A 24,282-nucleotide genomic window follows, 5' to 3' on the forward strand; every position below is an offset into this window, starting at 1 on the left:
TCCGTATTACTGTCTACTCACAGGAGACCTCCGTATTACTGACTGTACTCACAGGAGACCTCCATATTACTGTCTGTACTCACAGGAGACCTCCGTATTACTGTCTACTCACAGGAGACCTCCATATTACTTACTGTACTCACAGGAGACCTCCGTATTACTGACTGTACTCACAGGAGACCTCCGTATTACTGACTGTACTCACAGGAGACCTCCGTATTACTGACTGTACTCACAGGAGGCCTCCGTATTACTGACTGTACTCACAGGAGACCTCCGTATTACTGACTACTCACAGGAGGCCTCCGTATTACTGACTGTACTCACAGGAGACCTCGTATTACTGACTGTACTCACAGGAGACCTCCGTATTACTGACTACTCACAGGAGACCTCCGTATTACTGACTGTACTCACAGGAGACCTCCGTATTACTGACTACTCACAGGAGACCTCCGTATTACTGACTGTACTCACAGGAGGCCTCCGTATTACTGTCTACTCACAGGAGACCTCCGTATTACTGTCTACTCACAGGAGACCTCCGTATTACTGACTACTCACAGGAGACCCCACCACCCTGAGTATACACAAGACTTTACTCCTCAGTATTGTATTTGCAGATGAAGAAGTTGTAGATATTTTTAGGGTGACACAATACTCTGCATACACAGGAAGACATAGAATTGTGTTATCTGAGAATTATTCTGCTGGTAGTAATATTCCGCAGTACTTGGCAGGTGGGTGGCTCAGTACTTATGGCAATGGCAGCGGATGAAGCCGCAGGAGCAGCTCGCAGAGCAACAAAGAGCAAATTGTTTGAGTTCCTGGTACACGGAGTGGTGAGTATGGGGAGATATGACCAGGTGGAGGTCCTACACAGAGGGCAATCCTCAACTAACCCATCTCATGCATGGTCTACTTACCTGTGACAGAGAGGAACTCACCTGTGTCTATCATATGTCACCTATAATGGTCCTATGGAGAGATCTAGTCTTAGGGATCGAGGGGTCTCATAGCCACTTTTTTCTTCTGGTGGATCTCCTCTCCTGGTCACTGAGTGAGTGGGATCTCCTTTCCATTTTCTCTCTTGTTTGCTTTTTAGATGTCTCCTCTCAGTGGGATCTCTTCTTCCTTCTTCTGCTCTCAGTTGGTTCTCCTCTTCTCTATTCTCCTCTCACTTGAATCACTTCTCTTAATGGGATGTCATCTTCTCTCTTCTCCTCTCAATATGATCTCTTCTCTCAATATGATCTCTTCTCTTCTCTCATTGAGATTGCTTCTCTTTTCTCCTCTCATTGAGATCGCTTCTATTTTCTCCTCTTTGTGGAATCTCTTCCTCTCTTCTCTCCTCTCAGTGGGATCTCTTCTATCTTCTCCTCTCTGTGGATTATTTTCTTCTTTTTCTTCCTCTCAATGGATTTGCTTCCTCTGGATGTGGAATCTTCTCTTCTCCTCTCCGTGGGATATCTTTTCTTAGATTTCTACTTTTCTCTTTGTTTCTTAGTGGGATTGCTGCTTTTTCCTCTCCTGCCAGTACTCCTTTATTTTTCTTTCAGTGGGATCTCTTCTTCTCCTCTGTGGGATCCCCTCAGGGAATCTCTTCTGCTCTCTTCTAGAGATGGGCCGAACACCCCCCAGTTCGGTTCACGCCAGAACTCTAAAATATTGCAAACGTTCGGACCCGAACCCCATTGAAGTCTATAGGATCCAAACTTTAAAAACCAAAAGTGCAGATTTTGCAGGCTTATATGAAAATTCTTGGCCATAAAAGAGTATGTCGGTCCAGGTACTGCCCTGGGGGACATGTATCAATGCAAAATTTTTTTTAAAAAGATTGTTTTTTAAGGAGCATCGATTTTAATGATGCCTAAAGTGCAACATTAAAAATTCCTTTAAAAGTGCCTGGGGGGGGGGGGGGTGCCCAGGTGCCCTTAGTATGCCTGTAAAGTGGCGCATCTGTACCGTGTATAGAGCCTGCTGCATCTGTACCGTGTATGGAGCCTGCTGCATCTGTACCGTGTGTAGAACCTGCTGCATCTGTACCGTGCATAGAACCTGCTGCATCTGTACTATGTATAGAACCTGCTGCATCTGTACCGTGTGTAGAACCTGCTGCATCTGTACCGTGTATAGAACCTGCTGCATCTGTACCATGTATAGAACCTGCTGCATCTGTACCGTGTATAGAGCCTGCTGCATCTGTACAGTGTATAGAGCCTGCTGCATCTGTACCGTGTATAGAACCTGCTGCATCTGTACCGTGTATAGAACCTGCTGCATCTGTACCGTGTATAGAACCTGCTGCATCTGTACCGTGTATAGAACCTGCTGCATCTGTACCGTGTATAGAACCTGCTGCATCTGTACCGTGTATAGAACCTGCTGCATCTGTACCATGTATAGAGCCTGCTGCATCTGTACCGTGTATAGAGCCTGCTGCATCTGTACCGTGTATAGAGCCTGCTGCATCTGTACCATGTATAGAGCCTGCTGCATCTGTACCGTGTATAGAGCCTGCTGCATCTGTACCGTGTATAGAGCCTGCTGCATGTGTACCGTGTATAGAGCCTGCTGCATCTGTACCGTGTATAGAGCCTGCTGCATCTGTACCGTGTATAGAACCTGCTGCATCTGTACCGTGTATAGAACTTGCTGCATCTGTACCCTGTATAGAGCCTGCTGCATCTGTACCGTGTATAGAGTCTTCTGCATCTGTACAGTGTATAGAGCCTGCTTCATCTGTAAAGTGTAAAGTGGCGCATCTGTAAAGTGGCGCATCTGTACCGTGTATAGAGCCTGCTGCATCTGTACCGTGTATGGAGCCTGCTGCATCTGTACCGTGTGTAGAACCTGCTGCATCTGTACCGTGCATAGAACCTGCTGCATCTGTACTATGTATAGAACCTGCTGCATCTGTACCGTGTGTAGAACCTGCTGCATCTGTACCGTGTATAGAACCTGCTGCATCTGTACCATGTATAGAACCTGCTGCATCTGTACCGTGTATAGAGCCTGCTGCATCTGTACAGTGTATAGAGCCTGCTGCATCTGTACCGTGTATAGAACCTGCTGCATCTGTACCGTGTATAGAACCTGCTGCATCTGTACCGTGTATAGAACCTGCTGCATCTGTACCGTGTATAGAACCTGCTGCATCTGTACCGTGTATAGAGCCTGCTGCATCTGTACCGTGTATAGAGCCTGCTGCATCTGTACCGTGTATAGAGCCTGCTGCATCTGTACCGTGTATAGAACCTGCTGCTTCTGTACCGTGTATAGAACCTGCTGCATCTGTACCGTGTATAGAACCTCCTGCATCTGTACCGTGTATAGAACCTCCTGCATCTGTACCGTGTATAGAACCTCCTGCATCTGTACCGTGTATAGAACCTCCTGCATCTGTACCGTGTATAGAACCTCCTGCATCTGTACCGTGTATAGAACCTGCTGCAGCAACAATTACATTTATAAAGAAAAAAAATGACATTGTCCCTGCAAGCTTTCCTTATAACCAACAGCTTTGGGAGTCGGTCTGTATGATGAGGCCACAATGTAGTGCACTGGGAAATATAAAATATTGCAAACGTTCGGACCCGAACCCCATTGAAGTCTATAGGATCCAAACTTTAAAAACCAAAAGTGCAGATTTTGCAGGCTTATATGAAAATTCTTGGCCATAAAAGAGTATGTCGGTCCAGGTACTGCCCTGGGGGACATGTATCAATGCAAAATTTTTTTTAAAAAGATTGTTTTTTAAGGAGCATCGATTTTAATGATGCCTAAAGTGCAACATTAAAAATTCCTTTAAAAGTGCCTGGGGGGGGGGGGGGGGTGCCCAGGTGCCCTTAGTATGCCTGTAAAGTGGCGCATCTGTACCGTGTATAGAGCCTGCTGCATCTGTACCGTGTATGGAGCCTGCTGCATCTGTACCGTGTGTAGAACCTGCTGCATCTGTACCGTGCATAGAACCTGCTGCATCTGTACTATGTATAGAACCTGCTGCATCTGTACCGTGTGTAGAACCTGCTGCATCTGTACCGTGTATAGAACCTGCTGCATCTGTACCATGTATAGAACCTGCTGCATCTGTACCGTGTATAGAGCCTGCTGCATCTGTACAGTGTATAGAGCCTGCTGCATCTGTACCGTGTATAGAACCTGCTGCATCTGTACCGTGTATAGAACCTGCTGCATCTGTACCGTGTATAGAACCTGCTGCATCTGTACCGTGTATAGAACCTGCTGCATCTGTACCGTGTATAGAACCTGCTGCATCTGTACCGTGTATAGAACCTGCTGCATCTGTACCATGTATAGAGCCTGCTGCATCTGTACCGTGTATAGAGCCTGCTGCATCTGTACCGTGTATAGAGCCTGCTGCATCTGTACCATGTATAGAGCCTGCTGCATCTGTACCGTGTATAGAGCCTGCTGCATCTGTACCGTGTATAGAGCCTGCTGCATGTGTACCGTGTATAGAGCCTGCTGCATCTGTACCGTGTATAGAGCCTGCTGCATCTGTACCGTGTATAGAACCTGCTGCATCTGTACCGTGTATAGAACTTGCTGCATCTGTACCCTGTATAGAGCCTGCTGCATCTGTACCGTGTATAGAGTCTTCTGCATCTGTACAGTGTATAGAGCCTGCTTCATCTGTACCGTGTATAGAGCCTGCTGCATCTGTACCGTGTATAGAGCCTGCTGAATCTGTACCGTGTATAGAGCCTGCTGCATCTGTACCGTGTATAGAACCTGTTGCATCTGTACCGTGTATAGAACCTGCTGCATCTGTACCGTGTAGAGAACCTGCTGCATCTGTACCGTGTATAGAACCTGCTGCATCTGTACCGTGTAGAGAACCTGCTGCACCTGTACCGTGTATAGAGCCTGCTGCATCTGTACCGTGTATAGAGCCTGCTGCATCTGTACTGTGTATAGAACCTGCTGCATCTGTACCGTGTATAGAACCTGCTGCATCTGTACCGTGTATAGAACCTGCTGCATCTGTACCGTGTATAGAACCTGCTGCATCTGTACCGTGTATAGAACCTGCTGCATCTGTACCGTGTATAGAACCTGCTGCATCTGTACCGTGTATAGAGCCTGCTGCATCTGTACCGTGTATAGAGCCTGCTGCATCTGTACCGTGTATAGAACCTGCTGCTTCTGTACCGTGTATAGAACCTGCTGCATCTGTACCGTGTATAGAACCTCCTGCATCTGTACCGTGTATAGAACCTCCTGCATCTGTACCGTGTATAGAACCTCCTGCATCTGTACCGTGTATAGAACCTCCTGCATCTGTACCGTGTATAGAACCTGCTGCAGCAACAATTACATTTATAAAGAAAAAAAATGACATTGTCCCTGCAAGCTTTCCTTATAACCAACAGCTTTGGGAGTCGGTCTGTATGATGAGGCCACAATGTAGTGCACTGGGAAAAGTTGAGAGATTTTTTGGATAAATTCTGGTGTCTCTTCCGCAGACTTTAGATAGAAATAAAGTTTTGCACCACAGTGAGTGAGCTTTATGTGAAGAAGCCAAATTATAGTACACTCAGGCCAAGATTAACAATTTTTTTTTTAAATAAAGTCATTGACCTTGTCATCATTATCCCCTCCATCCTCGTCATCATCATCCCCTCCATCCTCATCATCATCATCCCCTCCATCCTCGTCATCATCATCCCCTCCATCGTCATCATCATCCCCTCCATCGTCATCATCATCCCCTCCATCCTCATCATTATCCCCTCCATCATCATCATTATCCCCTCCATCCTCGTCATCATCATCCCCTCCATCCTCGTCATCATCATCCCCTCCATCCTCGTCATCATCATCCCCTCCCTCCTCGTCATCATCATCCCCTCCATCCTCGTCATCATCATCCCCTCCCTCCTCGTCATCATCATCCCCTCCATCCTCGTCATCATCATCCCCTCCATCCTCATCATCCTCATCATCCCCTCCATCCTCATCATCCTCATCATCCCCTCCATCCTCGTCATCATTATCCACTCCATCCTCGTCGTCATCATCCCCTCCATCCTCGTCGTCATCATCCCCTCCATCCTCGTCATCATTATCCCCTCCATCCTCATCATCACTGGAGACAACTTGGCAATACGCTACAGCTGGGGGAACATGACTGCCAATTTGTGTTCCAGTGTTCTCCCCTCTCTTTTATCTTCTCAGGGGGAGCTCTTATGTTCTCTTCTGTTCTCTGTGGGATCTATTCTTTCTTCTCCTATCATTGGAATCTCTTATTCTCTTTTCTACTCTCAGTGGATTTGCTTCTTCTGTATCTGGAATCTCTTCTTTTCTTCTCTTCTCCTCTCAGTGGGGTATCTTTTCCTCTCTCTATTTATCCTCTCTTCTCAAACTCTTCTTCTTGTCACCTCTCTGGATTCCCCTCTTTCTTCTCCTCTTCGGGATCTTATTGATTCCCTGTGGAATCTACTCTTTTTTTCTTCTCATCTCAGTGCGATCTCTTCTCTCTTCTCCTCTCTATATGATCTTTTTTCTTTTCACCTCTCAGTTTGCCTTTTCACCTTCTCCTCCTTATCCTTTCTCCAATAGGATTGCTTCTTCTGTATGTTAAATCCTTTCTTCTTTTCTCTTCTCTCCACTCTGTGAGATCTCTCGTATTTCTTCATCTTAGTGGGTTCTCTTCTTCCTCCTCTTCTCTCTATTATCCTCTCTGGAATCTGTTCTTTCTGTGAATCTCTTCTTCTCTCAGTGGGATCTTCTCTTCTCTCTGTTGAATCTCTTCTTCTCTTGTCCTCTCTGTAAAATCAATTCTTTTCTACTCCTCTCCTCTCACTGGGATCACTTCTTGGCTTTTGGATCTTTTTTTCTCACTTCTCTGTGGGAGATCACATGTTCCTCGCCATGGAATCTTTTTTTATTCTCTCTGTGGCATTCCTTCTCTCTTCTGTCTGTTGGATCTCCCTTACTTTTCTTATTCTTCTCTCCTTTCCTCCCTGTAGGATCTTTTCCTCTTTCTCTTCTTTTCTTTTGTACAATCTGTGGGAACTTCTCTTCTCTCTTCGCTCTTTGGAATATCATCATTCTGTCTACGATCTGTGGGATCTCTTCTTTCTGTGGGATCTCTTCTTTCTGTGGGATCTCTTCTTCTCTCTGTGGTGACATGTTTTCTGTTCTCTCGTGAGATTCCTTCTTCTGGGATTTCTTCTCTTCTCTGTGTAGGATCTACCTCAGATTTGTTTCTAATCTGCTCTTTGTAGAATCTGACCTATATGGGATCTCTTCTTCTTTGTACAGTGTCTTTTTTAACCTATGGAATATCCTCCAATTTTTGAGAACTTCTCTCTCCTACTTTGAGATCTCCTCTCCCCATGTTGTGTGAGATCCTCTGTCTCCTACTCTAAAATCTTTTCTCTCCTGCTTTGTGAGTGATCTCCTTTGTAATACTCCTTGTGAGGTGTCCTCTTTTCTACTCTGTGTGAGATCTCCTCTCTCCTACTCTGAGATCTCATTTATCATACTCTGAGATCTCCTATTCTGGTATCTCCACTCTCCTTCTCTGAGATCTCTTCCATCCTACACTGTGTAAGATCTCCTGGCTTCTAGTCTGAGATCTCTTCTCTACTACTCTGTGTAAGATCTCCTTCATCCTACTCTGAGATCTCTTCTCTCCTACTCTGAGATCTCCTCTCTCCTACTCTGAGATCTCCTCTTTCCTCTTCCGAGATGTCCTCGCTCCCGTTTTAAGATCTCCTCACTTCTATTTTGAGATGTCCTCTCTCTTACTCTGAGATTTCTTCTCTCCTACTATGAGATCTCCTCTCTCCTATTTCAAGATCTCCTTTTTTCTACTCTGAGATCTCCTCTTTCCTTTTTTTGTGTGAGTTCCACTCTCTCCTACTCTGAGATCTTCTCTCTCCTATTCTAAGATCTCCTTTATCCTACTCAAATATCTCCTCTCTCCTATTTTAAGATCTTCTCCTCTCTTCTAATCTGAGATCTCTTCTCTTCTAATCTGAGATCATCTTTATCCTACTCTGATATCTCCTCTCTCCTATTTTGAGATCTCCTATATCCTACACTGCATAAGATCTCCTGTCTAAAATCTCTTCTCTACTACTCTATGTAAGATCTCCTTTATCCTACTCTGAGATCCCCTCTCTTCTACTCTGAGATCCCCTCTCTTCTACTCTGAGATCCCCTCTCTTCTACTCTGAGATCCCCTCTCTTCTACTCTGAGATCTCCTCTCCTGCTCTGAGATCCCCTCTCTTCTACTCTGAGATCTCCTCTCTTCTACTCTGAGATCATCTTTATCCTACTCTGATATCTCCTCTCTCCTATTTTGAGATCTCCTATATCCTACGCTGTATAAGATCTCCTGTCTAAAATCTCTTCTCTACTACTCTATGTAAGATCTCCTCTCTTCTACTCTGAGATCCCCTCTCTTCTACTCTGAGATCCCCTCTCTTCTACTCTGAGATCCCCTCTCTTCTACTCTGAGATCCCCTCTCTTCTACTCTGAGATCTCCTCTCCTGCTCTGAGATCCCCTCTCTTCTACTCTGAGATCTCCTCTCCTGCTCTGAGAGAATGTGTTTCTCCATCTCTCTTCGTCTCTTCTAGGGGTTTGGTTTTTTCTTTCTATGTGGAATCTTTTTCTCTCCAAGTTTTCCTCCTCTCCTATGATATCTGTGTGGAATCTTTTTATTATTTTTTTTCTCAGAGGATGTCCGTTGAGCGGATTGTCTCTTCTCCTCCGCTTGTGATCTTCCGTTGAGTGGATTGTCTTTTCTCCTCCGCTTGTGATCTTCCGTTGAGCGGATTGTCTCTTCTCCTCCGCTTGTGATCTTCCGTTGAGCGGATTGTCTCTTCTCCTCCGCTTGTGATCTTCCGTTGAGCGGATTGTCTCTACTCCTCCACTTGTGATCGTCCGTTGAGCGGATTGTCTCTTCTCCTCCACTTGTGATCGTCCGTTGAGTGGATTGTCTCTTCTCCTCCGCTTGTGATCTTCCGTTGAGTGGATTGTCTCTTCTCCTCCGCTTGTGATCTTCCATTGAGCGGATTGTCTCTTCTCCTCCACTTGTGATCGTCTGTTGAGCGGATTGTCTCTTCTCCTCCACTTGTGATCGTCCGTTGAGCGGATTGTCTCTTCTCCGCTTGTGATCTTCCGTTGAGCGGATTGTCTCTTCTCCTCCGGTTGTGATCTTCCGTTGAGCGGATTGTCTCTTCTCCTCCGCTTGTGATCTTCCGTTGAGTGGATTGTCTCTTCTCCTCCGCTTGTGATCTTCCGTTGAGTGGATTGTCTCTTCTCCTCCACTTGTGATCTTCCGTTGAGCGGATTGTCTCTTCTCCTCCGGTTGTGATCTTCCGTTGAACGGATTGTCTCTTCTCCTCCGCTTGTGATCTTCCGTTGAGCGGATTGTCTCTTCTCCGCTTGTGATCTTCCGTTGAGCGGATTGTCTCTTCTCCTCCGGTTGTGATCTTCCGTTGAGCGGATTGTCTCTTCTCCTCCGCTTGTGATCTTCCGTTGAGCGGATTGTCTCTTCTCCTCCGCTTGTGATCTTCCGTTGAGTGGATTGTCTCTTCTCCTCCGCTTGTGATCTTCCGTTGAGCGGATTGTCTCTTCTCCGCTTGTGATCTTCCGTTGAGTGGATTGTCTCTTCTCCTCCGCTTGTGATCTTCCGTTGAGCGGATTGTCTCTTCTCCGCTTGTGATCTTCCGTTGAGTGGATTGTCTCTTCTCCTCCACTTGTGATCTTCCGTTGAGTGGATTGTCTCTTCTCCTCCGGTTGTGATCTTCCGTTGAGCGGATTGTCTCTTCTCCTCCGCTTGTGATCTTCCGTTGAGTGGATTGTCTCTTCTCCTCCGCTTGTGATCTTCCGTTGAGCGGATTGTCTCTTCTCCGCTTGTGATCTTCCGTTGAGTGGATTGTCTCTTCTCCTCCGCTTGTGATCTTCCGTTGAGCGGATTGTCTCTTCTCCGCTTGTGATCTTCCGTTGAGCGGATTGTCTCTTCTCCGCTTGTGATCTTCCGTTGAGTGGATTGTCTCTTCTCCTCCGCTTGTGATCTTCCGTTGAGCGGATTGTCTCTTCTCCGCTTGTGATCTTCCGTTGAGTGGATTGTCTCTTCTCCTCCTCTTGTGATCTCTTTTTTTCTGTGACGTTGGTCTCCTTTCTTTTGAGTGAGATTTTCTATTGTCTTCTCTGCTGTAAATGTTTTCCTCTTATGCTCCTCTCTCTCTCGTTCATCTCTTTCCTATGCAGTTCTCCTCTCTACTTTCTTCCTCTATTTCAGATCTTTTCCTGATTGGCTCATGATCTTCAGGGCCCCCCTCCCCCCAGAGCCCCATCCAGTCCGTAGCTCTCTGATGGTTTCTGGCTCCTCTTATTTCCATTGGTTGCTCCCCTTCTTCTACTTTGTTTTTTTCTGTACCATCTCCTCCTTGTGGGATCTCTTCTGGAGTTTCCTCTCTTCTCTTGGCCTCTTTTGTCCACAGTTATATCAGCCTTTCTTCATATCTGTACCCCTCCTCCCCCCTCCCTTCCCCCCCAGATTTACTACTACTTACTCCTAACCTTAGAAAGTTGACATGGTAGTGTAAGAAATGTTCATGTGATTTGTAAATGAAATATTAGCTTTGTCCTGTCCAGTATTGTATTCTAACCACACAATGGCCTTCTCTGCCTTAGCGTCCTGGGATGCCCTCTGGGGCCCGAATGCCTCATCAAGGCGCTCCCATGGGCCCTCCAGGTCCTCCTTTTGGTGGAAGTCCATCGGTCCGTCCTGGAATCCCTCCAACCGTAATGGAACCGACCAGAAAACGATCAGCACCACCCCAGGTTCAACAAAACACACCTCCTCAAGGGCGGAGCCGTAGGTGAGAATCACATGGCTTATAAGATAGAGAGAATCCTTTTGCGGAGTTTATTAATATTTTTTTTTTCTTTCTAAATGTAGCGCAAAGAGAAGAAAGATGGCGGATAAGATTCTACCACAGAGGGTAATACCCCCAATATTGTTCCCGATGAGGGTGATGATTTCTCAGAAACTCTGGATTCATATTCTCATTCCTGTCAATGCCAACTCTTGGGTGGTTGTTATTTTTGGTTGTCTCGAAGAATTATGATTTCTACAACCTGCATTTCCTATAGCGTCATATAATGTGCCGTCCATGTCATCGGTGACTTACTGGGTGCCCCTCTTATGAGCATGGACCTCATAATCGATTATTTTCCCCCTTGCTCCCCCTAGATTCGGGAGTTGGTTCCGGAATCTCAGGCTTACATGGACCTTTTGGCTTTTGAGAGGAAATTGGACCAAACCATAATGAGGAAACGTGTTGATATCCAGGAAGCCTTGAAGAGACCAATGAAGGTCAGAGGACCACTGACGGTAGATATACAATAAACGGGGCGAGGGTTGTAAAATGAAGGGGTGTGTACAGAGATTCGAGTGTCTGATATTGTGAGCCGCTGTCATGATACGGTCCAATCTCTTCTCCCTGTCACAGCAAAAACGGAAACTGCGACTTTACATTTCAAATACGTTTAATCCCGCTAAGCCGGATGCGGATGATTCAGATGGAAGCATTGCCTCATGGGAATTACGTGTAGAAGGGAAATTGCTGGATGATGTAAGTGGTATTTATTGAAGGATGGATGGTGATGGATCAGAGCGATAGAGAGGCCGGGGGGTACAATAGGAATAAGAAGCACTAAGAGGGGATGTTGGGGAAATCCTCACCCTCAGTGGTTGTGGTCAGCAGGCAGCAGACTTGGTCACAGACTTTGGCTATTCCTAGGAGGCTCCAAGGTGTCCCAGAGAAGCTGGAAAGTTTTGTGCCTCCAATAGTTTCCGGCTTTGTTACGGGTGAATGGGGGAGGGAAAAACACTGGCAAACTACTTAATCTTACTTCCCCGCTGGCCTCAATGGAGGGCATCCTATGCAGAGGTCACATTGGTTGGACAGTCATTGGGGCAATTACAAAGGCCTGGGCTGACTGTAGCACAGATTTTCATATTTACCTTTGATTGGGAGGGAGGGGGTCATGGAACAATCTGTGATTGGCTGATTCTCTGGATGTTTCTGTTCTCAGCCCAGCAAGATGAAGCGGAAGTTCTCCTCCTTCTTTAAAAGTTTGGTGATTGAGCTGGATAAAGATTTATATGGACCTGACAATCACCTGGTAGAGGTGGGTATCCCGTGTGTCACCTGTCTGGGGTGGGTATCCCGTGTGTCACCTGTCTGGGGTGGGTATCCCGTGTGTCACCTGTCTGGGGTGGTTATCCCGTGTGTCACCTGTCTGGGGTGTGTATCCCGTGTGTCACCTGTCTGGGGTGTGTATCCCGTGTGTCACCTGTCTGGGGTGGGTATCCCGTGTGTCACCTGTCTGGGGTGGGTATCCCGTGTGTCACCTGTCTGGGGTGGGTATCCCATGTGTCACCTGTCTGGGGTGGGTATCCCGTGTGTCACCTGTCTGGGGTGGGTATCCCGTGTGTCACCTGTCTGGGGTGGGTATCCCGTGTGTCACCTGTCTGGGGTGGGTATCCCGTGTGTCACCTGTCTTGGGTGTGTATCCCGTGTGTCACCTGTCTGGGGTGTGTATCCCGTGTGTCACCTGTCTGGGGTGTGTATCCCGTGTGTCACCTGTCTGGGGTGGGTATCCCGTGTGTCACCTGTCTGGGGTGGGTATCCCGTGTGTCACCTGTCTGGGTTGGGTATCCCGTGTGTCACCTATCTAGGGGGGCTGATGTGTTCACCCTGGTGATGAGCTTTTCTTTTCAGTGGCACAGGACCCCGAGCACTCAGGAGACAGATGGCTTCCAGGTGAAGCGTCCTGGAGATGTCAGTGTGCGCTGTACACTACTGCTGATGCTGGACTACCAGGTAATCCTTCTCTCACTGCATGCCAAATGTCTTGACAAGTGCGAAGGAAGGTACCCTTGGGGTTGTCAGAAATTGGTGTCCATAGAGGACCTGAAAAGCTAACTATAAACAAGCCACCACACATGGCTTCCACCCACGAGTCCTTAGAGAGCTTAGCTCAGTGATAGCCAGTGATAGCCAAGCTGCTTAAGACCCCCTAATGAGAAGAATGGTATGGACTGATTGGCACACAGCAAATGTGGTTTTAATATTATAAAAGGGTCCAGATGTTTGTTACGGAACTATAGTCCAGTCACCCCAACATCAAACGTTTGCAAGGCGTTTGTGCCAATTGTTCTGCATGTAATCGGCCAGGTTGATCATTGACCCCCATCAGTAAAGGTCTGGACTCCATGGATATTAGTGATGAGCCAAATGTCTGTGGGTTCGGGTCAGTCAGGGTTTGTTGAATATGAATAAAGTCCGGGTACCCAACCTGAACTCCACTAAAGTCAATGGGACCAGAAGAGTAATGGCCATTTCTAGGCTAACATGCAATAGATTGTCAAACAAATGGTACGGGGTCTGGGCACTTCCTGGGGGGCCATCTGGGATTTTAGTCATACTTAACATGAAACAATAAAATAACCTGTCTGGGGGAGGCCCTGAATCTGACAACCCCTTGCCCTGGAGTTGTCCTGTCACTCATGTAGCCTCCACTTCCAGGTATTTTACCTTTGTTGGCAGCGCTTTATGTGGCTACCTCCTGCCTCTGTATGCCGTGCTTTGTTCAATAAATACTGTATATATATATATATATATATGTTTTATCCATTGAGGAATGGCGTCCTAACTTTGCTTTGTTAGAGCGCTTTTTGCCCAATTTTTGTTTTTTTTCTTATGACTTTAGGAGTCCTGCCAGTTCTTTATATAATTTGGGGCTCTTCTGAATTCTTGAGGGCCAATTTCATACTAGATATAGATTGTAAAACCTTAAAAATCCCCAGCCCTCCTATCCATGGGGTCTTTCTTCCTCTCTTGCATCATACTGGATATGTTTGGCCCTTTTGATGGAGCCATTGTTTAGCTGTATGCATAGCACTTCATTGGATTGTACGGTTTATTAGGTAATGATGCATTTCGCACTTACTGTGCCCTCATTATCGTGTATCTTCTTCATGTCCTGTACAGCTCCGAGCACCTTTGTTGACATGGATATTGGCTGTTTGGATTTACACCTTTTTACTTGTATAGATGTAGCACCCTCCTAGGTAAAGCATTTGTTTGCTCCATCTGCTTATCAGGGGAGCCTGAACTATTAGTTATGCCTGTTGCATGTGTCCAGGTGTGAGTCACTTGGTCTGAGGGAGTGTCCCCGCTGTGTCCAATAGGGGAGCATGTTGGACAGTGGAGGAAACCTAGCCAGTGACACACGGGTTTTTGTGACCGTCCTGGTGGGAGGGCACCACTGCAGTGCATCCTGGGATTGACCATAAAAGCTAAGGGGACATGTGACAGGGCGTCTTTGGCAGGAAGCAGAGTCCCAGGAGGAGGGTGATGGCTGTCTCTCCTTCTGCATGTCGAGGGAAGTGGTCACAGGCAGATGGCCTAGTGAGCCAGGTGTGCAGCTGAGCCTTGAAGGTCCTGGAGAAGCTGACGGTGGAGCTGCCGGCAGAGCTACCTGGGAAAAACAGTGTCTGTGAGTACCAGGGGGGGTTTCCAAGGGGTCTGTTCAGGAAGGGGACCACTCCAGTGAGGTCAGTGGACAGAAGGTCAGCTCACACAGTTAGTAGTAAAGGGGGTGCCAAGTAGAACCCCGATTAATCTACCAAATAGCTTCCTTTTCAAATACTTCACTTCAGTGGCAAGGTGAAACAGCAGCCTTGTCGCATTCAAAATAGCTAGAAGTCCTCAGGTTTGTGCATAGTTTACTCAGTTGGAGTATCCCACTCATCCCTTCTCCCATCCCATCATAAAATAAAAACAACAAAAACCAAATCCCCTGGACTGTTTACTAACTGAGCCAAGAATCTAAAGTCTTAAGAATTCATGAGTTGTTGCTATTGGTAACCCAGAGGAATCTGCTTTAACCGGCTCCCGTGCTACATAGGAAATAAAAAACTTTTGAACGTAAAGATTCTTCCTGTGCTGCTCTGCGGGACGTTCCAGTGATTCTTGTTGCACAATACTGTCCCAGGAGGACATGGCACTCGCATAGTCTGACTGCTACCAGATTCCTGGGGTCACTTCCAGACCAACAAACCTTTTTGGTCTCCAGGACTGATCCACAAACCTGCTGGCTGGCTTTGCTTTGCTATGGTTTGAAGCCCAGGGGATTCCATTGTCCCTATGCTCCTGAAAGCTAGAAAATTGTGTTCTGGTAAAGTCTTTTATTGCACCTGGAAGGTTCACTTAGCTTGGGGTAAAGAGAGGAAGTTCTGACCTAGATGGTACTCCATGGGGCATATCCTGTCCTTTCTTCAGTCAGGTCTACAGTAGATCAGAATTTGGCCTCAAGCACCATCCAGAACTAATCTCGATTCTGGCCACGCCCTTTCATAAGCTGTTTGCCTCTTGCTTATAAGGCCCTTTGTACAGGGGGTCACTCACATTGCACCCCATATGCTCCCCTGTGATGATATGAGTTCACAACAAAAGAAAAAACCTCCAACAGGGAAGGTAAGAGAAGCCACACTTCCAGAGATCACACCCGAAACTGTGCAACTCCCCAAAATTTCCACTGTGTTACTGCCATGCCATGCTGAAGGAAACCCTAAAACTGAGAATCTGTGGAGAGGAGCCATTCCCATGAAATGTGGGTGGAGCTACCCTTTCAGAGGCTATCCTGGAAGATGATTGGGAAGATAGGATTTTTGACTTTCTTCTAAAACCCATTTTCTCTTTTGTTCATTGACGGACACAGCTACAGAATCTTCTTGACCATTGGGTTATGCTGCCCCCTACAGGAGTGAGAAAAAACTTTACCATGGTCTATGGGCAGTCCCAGGGGGTATACTCCCTCTCTCTACTATGGGCACTCAGTTTGTTTCTGCCTAGTCAGGAGTAAGGACCTCGTTCCTTGCTGGGATTTCTGGTCCTGGCATTTTTTTCCTCTTTTTATTTTGTTATGTTCCTGTGAGAACTACAATCAACCTGGACATCACTGTGCGGACTCTGCGCAGGAGTTCGGTTGGACTTTAAACTTCCAGAAGTCTGCTCTGTTTCCATCCACCAAGTTGGACTATCTGGGTCTGACCCTGGACTTGGCCTCAGCCAGGGTGTTTCCTCCGCTGGGCAAACTCCAGAACCAGCAGGATGCTATTCGCCTTCTGTTGTCCAGCAGTCGGTCGTCTCCCAGGACTTGCATGCGGGTTCTGGGCCTGATGGTGTCTACCTTGAAGGCAGTTCCGTTTGCACAGTTCCACACGAGACCTCTGCAGAGAGAGATTCTTGCCAAGTGGGCCAAGAATCCACAGTCTCTAGACAATCCAATCCAGGGGGGTACGAGGGGGTCCCTGATCTGGTGGCTTCGCTCTCCAGCTCTTCGACAGGGAAAATCCTTCCTTCCCCTGTACTGGATGTTGGTCACCACGGATGCCAGCCTGCCTGGGCTGGGTGGGGTGGTGTTTTGGGCATGGATCGTGCTCAGTGGGAGGAGTCCAGACTACCAATCAACGTCCTGGAACTTCGGGCGATCTGACTTTGGCTGGCCCAATGGACGGTTCCACTTCAGGGGCTTCCAGGACAGATTCAATCGGACAATGCCACAGCCTTGGCATATGTCAATCACCAGGGGGCACAAAAAGTGTCCTTGCGGCTTGAGAAGTAGCTGGCATTCTAAGGTGGGCGCAACGTTTCGTTCCAGCTCTCTCTGCCGTGCATATTCCGGGGGTGGAAAATTGGCAGGCGGATCACCTCAGTCAACAGGCCTTGGACAAAGGGGAGTGCTCGCTTCATCCAGAGGTGTTTCACCAGCTGTATCTCCGGTGGGGAACTCCCAAGGTGGACCTGTTGGCCTCTTGTCTCAACAGGAAGGTGCAGAGATTTGTGGCAAGGTCTCGAGATCCTCTAACTGACGCCTCGGATGCATTGGTGGCCCTGTCTGATATATGCCTTTCGCCCTCTCAAACTTCTGCCAAGACTTCTACGAAGGATGGAGGCAGAAACAATTCCGGTCATCCTTGTGGCCCCAGACTGGCCTCGCCGGCCTTGGTACACAGATCTAGTATGACTGGTCGCCGATGTCCCTTGGCGACTTCCTCTCAGAGAAGACCTGTTTGCCCAAGGGCCAATCTTCCTTCCTTCTTTACAGTCGCTGGCCTTAACGGCTTAGCTGTTGAAAGCCAGGTGCTGAAGGATAGGGGGTTGTCTTGACTCGGTGATTCCCAGGCTGGTAAAGGCTAGGAAATCTACCTCTAGGAAGATTTACCATCGCGTTTGGAAAGCATACATTGCTTGGTGTGCGTCTCTGGGGGTTTCTCTCTGTTCATTTTTGGTGGCTCGAATTTCGGCATTCCTCCAAAGAGGTGTGGAACAGCGCCTAGCCTTGGGTACCCTCAAGGGCCAGGTTTCAGCCTTGGCGATTTTCTTTTAACGTCCTTTGGCTACGCATTCCTTGGTTCGCACCTTTGTTCAGGGGATTCGCCACTTGGCTCCACCTGTGCGGTCTCCGTTGCCTCCGTGGGACCTCATTTTGGTGCTGTCAGTTCTTCAGAAACCTCCTTTCGAAAATATTTGCAAGATTCCTCTGCTGACATTGTCCCAGAAGGTAGCTTTTTTGGTGGCTATTACTTCTGCAAGCAGGGTGTCGGAGCTGGCAGCTTTGTCTTGTCATTCACCCTACTTGGTGGTTCACAGAGAAAAAGTGGTGCTTCACCCTTGTCAATTGTTCCTTCCATAGGTTGTCTCTGGCTTCCATCTGAAGGAAGACATTGTGTTGCCTTCCCTGTGTCCTAAGCCTAGGCATCCTAAGGAGATTGCCTTGCATTCTCTGGATGTGGTTCGGGCGATCAGGGTGTACCTTGCGGCAACCCAATCGTTTAGGAAATCAGACTCCCTTTTTGTCCTCACGGATGGATCTTGCAAGGGGTTGGCCATGTCTGCCGTGACCAATTCCAGATGGATGAGACAAACGGCAGTGCAGGCTTATTCGATCAAGGGTCAGGTTCCTCCTTTCCCTGTTAAGGCGCATTCTACGTAGGCACTTCGTGCCTCCTGAGCCTTCCGTCATCAGGCGTCGGTGATGCAGGTTTGCAAGGCAGCCACCTAGTTCTACAAAGTAGATGTGTTGGGATCTGCGGATGCTGCTTTCGTCCACAAGGTTTTGCAGGCCACTGTTTGAGAGGACTTGGTATTGTTTTTTTTAGGTGAGCTCCAGTTCCTGGTTGAGCTCCGTGTTACCTGGTTGGCTAGGTTTAGCCTTTGGGAATTTTTTTCTGCTGTGTTTTCCCACCCCTCATTTTGACACTGCTTTGGGGCATCCCAATGGTCAAGAAGATTCTGGAGCTGTGTCCATCAATGAACAAAAGAGAAAATGGGATTTTTGTCTTACCGTAAAATCCTTTTCTCTGATGTTCATTGCCGGACACAGCTCCCATCTCTCTATTGAGTTGGGTTATTTTTTTTCTGACACTGCCTGCAACAAAACTGAATAAAGAAAAGGAATTGGCAGCACTCCAGGTTGAGTCAAAATCCAGATTTATTGACTGGACATCCAAATATGACAATCGTGACAAGGTAGACGCGTTTCACAGACTGTGTGTGAAACACGTCTACCTTGTCACGATTGTCATATTTGGATGTCCAGTCAATAAATCTGGATTTTGACTCAACCTGGAGTGCTGCCAATTCCTTTTCTTTTATCAAGTTTTCACGGAGGCGAGCCGGGGCATGCACCGGTGTGGGTCATCAGGCAATCACACCACCTTGAGCAGTGAGTCCTTGTCTGTTCAATAACAAAACTGAATGCCTATAGCAGGAAGTGAGAGTATACCCCCTGGGACTGCCCCATAGGCATGGTAAAGTTTTTTCCTGCCTAGTATCCTACTCCTGTAGGGGGCAGCAAAACCCAATGGTCAAGAAGATTCTGGAGCTGTGTCTGTCAATGAACATAAGAGAAAAGGATTTTACGGTAAGACAAAAATCCAGTTTTTCTCATCGGGTGGAGGTCAGGACTCTGTGCAGGCCAGTCAAGTTCCTCCACCCCAAACTCACTCATCCGTGTCTTTATGGACCTTACTTTGTGCACCGGTGTGAAGTCATGTTGGAACAGGGAGGGGCCATCTCCAAACTATTTCCACAAACTTGAGGTCATGAAATTATCCAAAATATCTTGGTATGCTGACGCCTTAAGAGTTCCCTTCACTGGAACTAAGGGGCCAAACCCAACCCCTGAAAAACAACCCCACACCATAATCCCCCCCTCCCCCAAATGATTTGGACCAGTGCACAAAGCAAGGTTCATAGAGACATGGATGAATGAGTTTGGGGTGGAGGAACTTGACTGGTCTGCAGAGTCCTGACCTCAACCTGATAAAACACCTTTGGGATGAATTAGAGCGGAGACTGCGAGCCAGGCCTTCTCATCCAACATCAGTGCCTGACCTCACAAATGGGCTTCTAGAAGAATGGTCAAACATTCTCATAGACACTCCTAAACCTTGTGGACAGTCTTCCCAGAAGAGTTGAAGCTGTTATAGCTGCAAAGGGCGGAGCCAACTCAATATTGAACCCTACGGACTAAGACTGGGATGCCATTAAAGTTCATGTGTGTGTAAAGGCCGGCGTCCCAATACTTTTGTCAGTATAGTGTATATTAAATTATGAATCTTCCTTCACAACTCCAGGTGTCCTCTGGACATCCAATTGCCTTCATTTGAAGATTTGTTGTATGGAGCCATGTCCAGATAGGTGACACAGACCATCTTCTGTTCAAGAAGAAAATACGTCCATTAGGTAACATCATTAGTCCATGCTGGGTATAGTTCATACAATTTGCTATTGCATACAGTCCTTTACCACCCCCTTCAATATCTTCCCTTTTATAGACAATAATCTTAACAGTCTGTAGTGAAATGGGAAAGACCTCAATCCTTTTCAGGGTGCCTCCAAAGCCTAGAAAAAATAGCTTAGAAATAAGTGACCTCAGCTCTAGGACTCGTGGATGGAAACATTTAATGAAAGTGACCTCAGCTCTAGGAGGACTCGTGGATGGAAACATTTAAGGAAAGTGACCTCAGCTCTAGGACTCGTGGATGGAAACATTTGATGAAAGTGACCTCAGCTCTAAGAGGACTCGTGGATGGAAACATTTGATGAAAGTCACCTCAGCTCTAGGAGGACTCGTGGATGGAAACATTTAATGAAAGTGACCTCAGCTCTAGGAGGACTCGTGGATCGAAACATTTGATGAAAGTGACCTCAGCTCTAGGAGGACTCGTGGATGGAAACATTTAATGAAAGTGACCTCAGCTCTAGGAGGACTCGTGGATGGAAACATTTAATGAAAGTCACCTCAGCTCTAGGAGGACTCGTGGATGGAAACATTTGATGAAAGTCACCTCAGCTCTAGGAGGACTCGTGGATGGAAACATTTGATGAAAGTCACCTCAGCTCTAGGAGGACTCGTGGATGGAAACATTTAAGGAAAGTGACCTCAGCTCTAGGAGGACTCGTGGATGGAAACATTTGATGAAAGTGACCTCAGCTCTAGGAGGACTCGTGGATGGAAACATTTGATGAAAGTGACCTCAGCTCTAGGAGGACTCGTGGATGGAAACATTTGATGAAAGTGACCTCAGCTCTAGGAGGACTCGTGGATGGAAACATTTAAGGAAAGTGACCTCAGCTCTAGGACTCGTGGATGGAAACATTTAATGAAAGTGACCTCAGCTCTAGGAGGACTCATGGATGGAAACATTTGATGAAAGTGACCTCAGCTCTAGGAGGACTCGTGGATGGAAACATTTGATGAAAGTCACCTCAGCTCTAGGAGGACTCGTGGATGGAAACATTTGATGAAAGTCACCTCAGCTCTAGGAGGACTCGTGGATGAAAACATTTAATGAAAGTGACCTCAGCTCTAGGAGGACTCGTGGATGGAAACATTTAAGGAAAGTGACCTCAGCTCTAGGAGGACTCGTGGATGAAAACATTTAAGGAACGTGACCTCAGCTCTAGGAGGACTCGTGGATGGAAACATTTAAGGAAAGTGACCTCAGCTCTAGGAGGACTCGTGGATGGAAACATTTAATGAAAGTGACCTCAGCTCTAGGAGGATTCGTGGATGGAAACATTTGATGAAAGTCACCTCAGCTCTAGGAGGACTCGTGGATGGAAACATTTGATGGAGGTGCTTTCTTCACATTTCACTGTTTGTGGAGCTGTTGTAATTTATGTCAATGCTAAAAAAAATGTAGAAACCTCCCCCTAGCATCTTACCACACTTTGAGAATTTATCTTTGGAAGACTGAGAAGAAGTACAGGTAATCTGTATAATATGTGTTTGGTTCACAATTCATGTCCTCAACCACTTTTCTCAGTCCAGAATGTGGCTACATTTTATCTTCAGCCATCTTTTGCCTTTAGGCCTCATCTATTGGTTAACTTCATGTGTCCTTCTTCTCACAGCCACCGCAGTTTAAGTTGGACCCTCGTCTTGCCCGTCTCCTGGGAATCCACACTCAGACACGAGCCATCATTATCCAGGCACTCTGGCAATATATCAAGACCAACAAACTCCAGGACTGTCATGACAAGGAATATATCACCGGGGACAAATATTTCCAGCAGGTCTGTCCATTCCCACCCTTTGGTTCCCGAAACCATTACAACCATAACATTACCATTCACACCGCTCACCCCCTACACCGATCACACCGCTCACCCCCTACACCGATCACACCGCTCACCCCCTACACCGATCACACCGCTCACCCCCTACACCGATCACACCGCTCACCCCCTACACCGATCACACCGCTCACCCCCTACACCGATCACACCGCTCACCCCCTACACCGATCACACCGCTCACCCCCCACACCGCTCACCCCCCACACCGCTCACAAACTACACCGATCACACCGCTCACCCCCTACACTGATCACACCGCTCACCCCCTACACTGATCACACCGCTCACCCCCTACACCGATCACACCGCTCACCCCTACACCGATCACACCGCTCACCCCCTACACTGATCACACCGCTCACCCCCTACACCGATCACACTGCTCACCCCCTACACCGATCACACCGCTCACCCCCTACACCGATCACACCGCTCACCCCCTACACCGATCACACCGCTCACCCCCTACACCGATCACACCGCTCACCCCCTACACCGATCACACCGCTCACCCCCTACACCGATCACACCGCTCACCCCCTACACCGATCACACCGCTCACCCCCTACACTGATCACACCGCTCACCCCCTACACCGATCACACCGCTCACCCCCTACACCGATCACAGCAATCACCCCCTACACCTCACACCAATCACCCTCCACACCGATCACACCGCTCACCCCCTACACCTCACACCAATCACCCTCCACACCGATCACACCGCTCACCCCCTACACCGATCACACCGCTCACCCCCTACACCTCACACCAATCACCCTCCACACCAATCACACCGCTCACCCCCTACACCGTTCACACCGCTCACCCCCTACACCTCACACCAATCACCCCCCACACCGATCACACCGCTCACCCCCTACACCGATCACACCGCTCACCCCCTACACCGATCACACCGCTCACCCCTTACACCGATCACACCGCTCACCCCCTACACCGATCACACCGCTCACCCCCCTACACCGATCACACCGCTCACCCCCTACACCGATCACACCGCTCACCCCCTACACCGATCACACCGCTCACCCCCTACACCGATCACACCTCACACCCCCTACACCGCTCACACTGCTCACCCCCTACACCGATCACACCACACCGCTCACCCCCTACACCGATCACACCTCACACCCCCTACACCGATCACACCGCTCACCCCCTACACCGATTACACCGCTCACCCCCTACACCGATCACACCTCACACCCCCTACACCGATCACACCTCACACCCCCTACACCGCTCACCCCCTACACCGATCACACCTCACACCCCCTACACCGATCACACCGCTCACCCCCTACACCGATCACACCGCTCACCCCCTACACCGATCACACCGCTCACCCCCTACACCGATCACACCTCACACCCCCTACATCGATCACACCGCTCACCCCCTACACCGATCACCAATCACCCCCCTCACACCTCACACCCCCTACACCGATCACACCGCTCACCCCTACACTAATCACCCCCCCACACCGATCACACCTCTCACCCCCCCACACCGCTCACCCCCTACACCGCTCACCCCCTACCCTGATCACACCGCTCACCCCCCACACTGATCACACCGCTCACCCCCCACACTGATCACATCTCACACCCCCTACACCTCACACCCCCTACACCGATCACACCTCCTACACCGATCACATCGCTCACCCCCCCACACCGGTCACACCGCTCACACTCCCTACACCGATCACACCGCACACTCCCTACACCAATCACACCTCACACTCCCTACACCGATCACACCGCTCACCCCCTACACTTCACACCCCCTACACCGATCACACCGCTCACCACCTACACCGATCACACCGCTCACCACCTACACCGATCACACCGCTCACCCCCTACACCGATCACACCGCTCACCCCCTACACCGATCACACCTCTCACCCCCTACACCGATCACACCTCACACCCCCTACACCGATCACACCGCTCACCCCCCACACCGATCACACCGCTCACCCCTTACACCGATCACACCGCTCACCCCCTACACCGATCACAACCCCTACACCGATCACACTGCTCACCCCCTACACCGATCACACCTCTCACCCCCTACACCGATCACAACCCCTACACCGATCACACTGCTCACCCCCTACACCGATCACACTGCTCACCCCCTACACCGATCACACTGCTCACCCCCTACACCGATCACACCGCTCCCCTCCTACACCGATCACAACCCCTACACCGATCACACTGCTCACCCCCTACACCGATCACACCGCACACCCTCTACACCGATCACACCGCTCACCCCCTACACCGATCACACCGCTCACCACCTACACCGATCACACCTCTCACCCCCTACACCGATCACACCTCACACCCCCTACACCGATCACACCGCTCACCCCCCACAACGATCACACCACTCACCCCTTACACCGATCACAACCCCTACACCGATCACACCGCTCACCCCCTACACCGATCACAACCCCTACACCGATCACACTGCTCACCCCCTACACCGATCACACCTCTCACCCCCTACACCGAT

The 24,282-nt window shown here is 48.6% G+C and overlaps 1 protein-coding gene across 4 annotated transcripts in view; it reads left to right on the forward strand.

Annotated features, from left to right (window-relative positions):
• Window positions 1-24,282, forward strand: part of SMARCD3 (SWI/SNF related BAF chromatin remodeling complex subunit D3) — a 132,432-nt gene that overhangs the window by 99,670 nt on the left and 8,480 nt on the right. The window contains exons 2-9 of one of the 4 annotated variants that reach the window (XM_082258723.1): window positions 731-842; window positions 10,681-10,868; window positions 10,949-10,991; window positions 11,243-11,383; window positions 11,502-11,624; window positions 12,088-12,183; window positions 12,777-12,878; window positions 21,486-21,647. In XM_082258723.1, the coding sequence (XP_082114849.1) occupies window positions 759-842; window positions 10,681-10,868; window positions 10,949-10,991; window positions 11,243-11,383; window positions 11,502-11,624; window positions 12,088-12,183; window positions 12,777-12,878; window positions 21,486-21,647 (939 nt within the window). In that variant the 5' untranslated portion in view covers window positions 731-758. The remainder of the gene's footprint in view (window positions 1-730; window positions 843-10,680; window positions 10,869-10,948; window positions 10,992-11,242; window positions 11,384-11,501; window positions 11,625-12,087; window positions 12,184-12,776; window positions 12,879-21,485; window positions 21,648-24,282) is intronic. The other 3 variants (XM_082258724.1, XM_082258726.1, XM_082258725.1) reach the window with 3 other exon arrangements.

Source organism: Pelophylax lessonae, assembly GCF_965119305.1.
Source record: "Pelophylax lessonae genome assembly, chromosome: 5".
Taxonomy (NCBI): domain Eukaryota; kingdom Metazoa; phylum Chordata; class Amphibia; order Anura; family Ranidae; genus Pelophylax; species Pelophylax lessonae.